At 43.6% G+C, this 6,880-nt stretch overlaps 1 protein-coding gene across 1 annotated transcript; it reads right to left on the bottom strand.

Moving 5' to 3' along the window:
- Positions 1-508: 508 nt before the first annotated feature.
- On the bottom strand, positions 509-4,418 carry LOC124151578. The gene is made up of 3 exons (XM_046524104.2): positions 4,343-4,418; positions 1,963-2,020; positions 509-1,344 (listed from the first exon to the last, which is right to left on the bottom strand). Exons 2-3 carry the CDS (start codon positions 2,018-2,020, stop codon positions 572-574), a joined length of 831 nt encoding a protein of 276 aa, XP_046380060.2. The 5' UTR covers positions 4,343-4,418; the 3' UTR covers positions 509-571.
- Positions 4,419-6,880: the final 2,462 nt, after the last annotated feature.

Below are 6,880 nucleotides of genomic sequence, written 5' to 3'. Positions count from 1 at the left end.
AACAACAACACCAACCATACGAACTGAAATGACTTGTACACCATAAACACTGGATGTATGTACGATGTATCATGACAAGTTATTGTTTAATGGAACGCTCGATTCTGTCCTGTTACTTTCAACTTCCTCGTACAATAACAGGTCGATGTAATACAAAACAAAGGGAAGGAAAAAAATGCGTAAAATATGTAACTATTGATATATAGAAAATGAAAATCATGTTTTGCTTGTCTATGAGGCTTATGCACTGTGTACATCCACCTGACTGATATATTCGATTCTAATGTCTGTTGATGACATTGAAATTGTTAGACTTTTGGCTCTGTTTGTTTTTCATACAATGCAATTACGAAACAACAGTGTTAGAGTTATGTGTAACAAGAAGACTGTATGTTGGCTGCACTGACAGTCTTTAACCTTCATTCATGTTGCAAATAAGATGACGCTGATGAATAAGCAGATGACATACATTAGGGAACTGCATTCCACATAAGACAAAAACCGGAAATCTGAACTTGCACCTTTATTTAGAAGCAAATACAATGGTGAAGATCAGAAAGTTGTGAGGACTTCATCCAACCGCAACTTCAGGCCCGGTGTCAAATGAGATGGCGAAATTCTTGAACCACGCGTAACAATCACGAAATGGGGCCCAGGTTGCGTTGCTCCCACCAAAGAAGGTGGAAAAGAAAATGCCATCAATGTTGACATCACTTTGTGACCGTAGTGCTAGGTTGTCATCGGCGTACACCACCTTCCCATTGTGCAACACCTTGATCGCCCCATCCGTGCTCCCGGGGGTGTTCAGCTGGATCGACTGTGCAATATTCTGCCATACGCCACGTTGAAACCGCCAGGACCCTCTGCCAAACGAAAAGCCCTTCACTGGATTACAAACATTTTTCGTACAGAAACCAGGGAGTTGGTGCGATGGGTCAGGAACATAGCCGTAGACTTCTCCGTCCCCATTTTCTCGCCACATGAACCTTGTAGAGAAGCAGTTTTCTGAGTGTCTCCCACCTGAACAATTGACCAGACCACCATACAATCCCGGAAGTTTGCCGCCTATGCGGAAGTCGAAATTTGGGTCGAATCGAACGTCATAACTCAAGGTCATGGCGACACGTGGTTTGATTGGAGTGGCAAAGAACTGCACCTTGCTGTTTGGCCCATGGTGGCTGTATCTCCCCTTCTCATAAAAGACTTTCAGAACGAGGTTGGAACCTCCATTTGGATCCGGAACTACTGTTGCTGATCCGTTGACATCTTCGTCGGTGACAGGACTATGCATGCCATTCCTGAAGTACACGGGGTCGAATTCATTGTGCGTCCACACAACGCTTGCTGTTGAAGAGAGAAATTTTAAGATGATGTTGAAGATTTTAAAGAATACACACTTTGCACATTGGTAAATTCTGTTTTACGCCGCAGTCAGTTATATTGGACGTGAACTTAATAGCTATAATTGTTTCGCCAGTAATTGACGTCTGCCTTCAATTGCGTGCTTTAGACCGTCTCTGTGGTCTAGAGGTAGAGCGTCCGCCCTGAGAGCGGGTTCGATCCCGGCCGCGTCATACCAAAATACGTTAGAAGATGGTACTTGTTCTTACCCTGTCTGGCGCTCGGCACTACAGAGCTAAAACAAGGACTGGTCGGCTCGGAGTCAGTATACTGTATACTGTATCAGCATCACTCCGGACTAGTACAGTCAGCCACACACAAACACACACGTGCATGCACGTCGTTATGTAAGTGCAATAGTCTTGGACGCGACGTTAAACTCCATTTCACCTCACGTCACCTGTCTGCTTTAATATGCACGAAAAGGGACACCATTAAGTATTACATGACAGGAAATCTTCAAAGTGACTGTCTATACCAATGTATGCTCTTTATTCACAGCATTAGAATGAATGTGATTTCACAAAGATATCTCCAGTGGACATAATGAAAATAGCTCACCCTCTGCTGTAGTCAGAAAGAAGAAGAGTAGATACGTTAAGATCTCCATTGTCCACATCTGGTCAAGGTAATGAAAGCAATGCATTACTATGTTTACTTCTTTTCAATAAATGCATTCATTTGAAAGTAACAGATCTCATTATAAACGCCATACTGATTACCGGCCGGACATTTGCATTATACTGAATATCAGTATATTTTGTAAACGTCGATCAGTCATGTTGTCATGAATGCGCCTCTGCAATTAAGTAAAATGAAATGTTTAGTGTTTGTACGTTTGGCGTTGTGAGTGAGTGGGTGAGTTGGGTTTTACGCCGCTTTTAACAGTATTCCAGTTATATCACGGCGTGTCAGCTTAATGTGGGAGGAAAGCCCGAAGTGATGCAGGTCTCAGACGTTTACCACTTCGGTGAAACCCACGAGCACGGGTATGGTGCTGACAAACCTAGAAACATAATCGGGGCGAATCCGGATTCGAACCCACAATCACAGGTTTCTGGCGTGCCCAAGGGACGCAACTCTGCACAGCGAATCGCGGCGCCTTAGACGACTGGGCTACCAGTGCCCCCTTTGGCGTTGTGAAAATGGTGATAAAAATGTTCAGCTTTCTGTCATGACATAGATGGTATTTTAGATTTTTCCTTCATGTCAATCGATATACTTTATTACTCAAAAGGGGGCACAGGTGGTCGAGTCGTCTAAGGCGCCGCGATCCGCTGTGCAGAGTATCGTCCCTTGGGCACGCCAGAAACCTATGATTGTGGGGTCGAATCCCGGTTCGCCCCGATTATGTTTCTAGCTTTGTTAGCACCATACCCGTGCCCGTGGGTTTCACCGAAGTGGTTAACGTCTGAGACCTGCATCACTTCGGGCTTTCCTCCCACAATAAGCTGACACGCCGCGATATAAATGGAATATTGTTAAAAGCGGCGTTAAACCCAACTCACTCACTCACTCACTATTCCTCAAAATATGTAGTTTATTGAGATTCGAATGAGGCTGTTGTTGTTCTTACATGACACAGTGATGCTTGAAGCATTATTTGAAAGATTATGACACAGTCTCAGTCTTGGTATAATGATCTATACCAAAACGTTTCAAAAACAATACATTAAAGAAGTAATATCCATAACCGTGTCATCTATGTCAACCGTCAACTGACAAGAATTGCCTGGCAATCTTTTCACAGATAATAGTGAGTGAGTGAGTATGGTTTTACGCCGCTTTTAGCAATATTCCAGCAATATGACGGCGGGGACACCAGAAATGGGCTTCACACTTGGTACCCATGTCGGGAATCGAACCCGGGTCTTTGGCGTTACGAGCGAACGCTTTAACCACTAGGCTACCCGACCGCCCCTCACAGATAATAGCATACTGTAACAGTCTCATGCAATCTGTTGGTTTCACAGAGCTAAAGCATACAGTGGCATTCTGTGTGTCCGGATTAATATAGTTCCAATTAGCAATTCATGGGTGTAGCATTCCTTGTGTCCCCCGCCGTGATATTGCTGGAATATTGCTAAAAACGGCGTAAAACCATACTCACTCACTCACTCACTCATGGGTGTAGAGTTATGTCCTTCTGTCAGGTTGTACTCGTTCGGACTGACGGGTCCGGACCAAGGGGCATCATGGCGGACGCAAAGCTGCGACCCCTACATTAAGTTCAAAGTCACCATCCTTCATGGTCGTCGACTCTTGTCCTCGCTTTTTTATTTCAAAAGTTTATCAAAGTGGCAATACTCTGATCAACCTACCAGAATACATTAGTGTTCAAACAAAAGCAACAAAACCCTTTCCATATTCATAAGACATCTCCGCGAAACGCAGAGTCGATTCTTTGACTATATATCATGAGCATGTGTTAATGAATCACTATCATGGTATAATGAAAGTTTACTTAAATAGTGAATGTAGGTTCTTCTATATTCTCCCATGAATGCTTGATTCTGATTGGTTAAAAAAGATTTTATTTTTGCTACGAAACCCTTTTAAATTTATAAAGCCTTTTCACTCAAAACACCGTGCTTATGAACACAGCTATAGCCTACATATCGATTCACAAAGTTGACAACCGATCGATCTCCCATAAGAACTGTAAAACGTATCTACTCTACAGTAGGGGGGCGGTCGGGTAGCCTAGTGGTTAAAGCGTTCGCTCGTCACGCCGAAGACCCGGGTTCAATTCCCGACATGGGTACAATGTGTGAAGCCTATTTCTGGTGTCCCCCACCGTGATATTGCTTGAACATTGCTAAAAGCGGCGTAAAACCAAACTCACTCACTCACTCTGCAGTAGAACTACATCACATTTTAAACCACGGTAGGTTTATATCTAAAATCGAAGCCCCTTCAAGCGGACAAAAGCGTAACATACCTTCCTTCCTGTCTGGTTAGAAAGCAGTGAAAGCAAGATGAGTACACACTGACCCTCATTGTCAAGAAAGATAACACACGCTCCATGTGATCAGTTCACAACTTAAAGGGCGATTACCAAAATTGATTCAGTTATTAGCGAGCGAGTGAGTTAGGTTTAACGCCGCTTTTAACAGTATTCCAGTTATATCGCGGCGTGTCAGCTTAATGTGGGAGGAAAGCCCCAAGTGATGCAGGTCTCAGACGTGTACCACTTCGGTGAAACCCACGAGCACGGGTATGGTGCTGACAAAGCTAGAAACATAATCGGGGCGAACCGGGATTCGACCCCACAATCATAGGTTTCTGGCGTGCCCAAGGGACGCAACTCTGCACAGCGAATCGCGGCGCCTTAGATGACTGGGCCACCCGTGCCCCCGATTCAGTTATTAATTTATATATAATTTATAATTGTGTCAGACCATGATTGTTATTTCAACGTCAAAACGACGGCGCGAATGTGCCCTGATGACCTGATGTCCAGTTACATAAAGCCCGACTGTGTTGCTCTGTTACCTTGTTCTTTATTTAAATGGGCCCGTGAAGATTCTGGTGTAGAATGGGTCTTCAGCAACCCATGCTTGCCTTAAAAGGCGACTATGCATGTCGTAAGAGGCGCCTAACGGAATCGGGTGGTCAGGCTCGCTGACTTGGTTGATGCATGTCATCGATCCAAACTGCGTGGGTCGATGTTCATGATATCAATCAGTGGATTGTCTGGTCCAGACTTGATTATTTACAGACCGCCGTCATATAGCTGGAATATTGCTGAGTGCGGCGTAAAACAACAAACCAACCAACCAACAACTTGATTTAATGATTATTGCTTCAAGAGGTAGCCTTGTTGTTAAAGCGTTCGCTCATCACACTGAAGCCCCGGGTCCGATTTCCGGCATAGGTTCAATGTGTGAAGCCCATTTCTGGTGTACACCGCCATCATATTGCTGGACTATTGTGGCATGAAACCATAGTCACTCGCCCACTCACTTACTCTTAGTTTGACTTATAGTGAGTGAGAGAGTGAGTATGGTTTTACGCCGCTTTCAGCAATATTTCAGCAATATCACGCAGGGGACGCAAGAAATGGGTTTCATAAATTGTTCCCATGTCGGGAATCGAACCCGGGTCATCGGCGTGACGAGCGAACGCTTTAACCACTAGGCTACCCGACCGCCCATTTTGACTTACCTATTTGATAAGACTGGGAGGCAATCTGTTATTTCTCACGTCTATACCACATGCATAGATTAGGTGCATGGTGCATGATACAATCATAGGTTAACAGCGTGCAAATCTGCACAGCGAATCACGGCGCCTCAGACGTCTTGGCCACCTGTGTTCTCCGTCGGATACAGATATGGGTGTATCTGCAATGTAAATGTTAGTTTAATTTACAATCAGTTATACAAGTAAAACATGTCGACCGTTGTGAAACCGAGTTGGAATTTATCCCCAGCAATCTGTACGTCTAACCTAATTGGCAGAGTTGGTGACTTGGCAGATGGAGCATCATTGTAACCAAACGGAGGGATCCTTACTCACGCTATCAGTCACTGATGACTGTTCAAACTGCTGTACAGTGGCATATTTTAGTTTGGTTACAACCAATAGATTCAAATAATACCATCATTAGATGAGAAAGATCTGTGTAAATCTACGACAGTAAGTCAGTCACAGTGAGAGCATGTCGTCATACATTTGCATCAAGTACAGGTCATCAAAATGGCCGACATGATAAACGTGACGGGTGAAGATTTAAGAAGATTTTGATGAACCTGTGGCCATTACACGTGTCAGGCATCACTGATCACTTGACCGATCATTGAAAGGTGATTGATTAAAAAGATTTGCCATGTAGATACTGGGTTAAAATTACACATTGCTGTAGATTGGCACTGTTAGTCTAGACACTTATCGAGTTGATAGTTTTGATTTAATGTGCATTTCTTCGTTTTGTGCACTAGATGGGTCGTAGCAAGCATATATTCTTAAACGGACATGCCGTCAGACTCTTTGACTTTTCCTAATGTATGCTAAACTTATAGTGTAGTGTCTAAGTGATCAGAAACAACACTTCTTGATTTTTGCGTTCACGGAAATTCCTAGGAATTTTTCCATGTACATGTATGTGGATGTAGTCCTTTAGTGTTTACGTCAACTGAAGAATACAGTTTCGTCAAAACGGTATGAACGCCAACGTGTGTCGTTCATACGCCAATGAACGGCGGTTCTGCAGTCATGTGATCGACCCTTTGTCCAGTGGAAAAGCCATATATCGTGTAAACGCCACATTAACAAATTATCAATAGATAACGCATTCCTACATGAAGTGTCATTGCACGTCGGCTGCCTGGCACCGTCACGATAAAGACATTTAAAAATATTTGAAGCCGACTTCACTACCGGCTGGTATAAATACTCTATGTACAGGCACTGACTTATAACATTTTATGAATTAATAATTGAGACGAGAATGCCCATTTCCACAACAAACACATCA

This window comes from Haliotis rufescens, unplaced genomic scaffold (assembly GCF_023055435.1).
Source record: "Haliotis rufescens isolate VD_foot unplaced genomic scaffold, xgHalRufe1.0.p SCAF_13, whole genome shotgun sequence".
NCBI lineage: Eukaryota > Metazoa > Mollusca > Gastropoda > Lepetellida > Haliotidae > Haliotis > Haliotis rufescens.
The sequence above is the reverse complement of the archived record's forward strand: the minus strand, read 5'-3'. Positions and strand labels throughout refer to the sequence as shown.

Excerpts from the sequence above, each read along its gene's own strand:
- LOC124151578 (XM_046524104.2), bottom strand. The coding sequence starts at position 2,020 with ATGTGGACAATGGAGATCTTAACGTATCTACTCTTCTTCTTTCTGACT. Across the intron at positions 1,345-1,962 it reads CTTTCTGACTACAGCAGAGG|CAAGCGTTGTGTGGACGCAC; the intron begins GTGAGCTATTTT and ends TCTCTTCAACAG.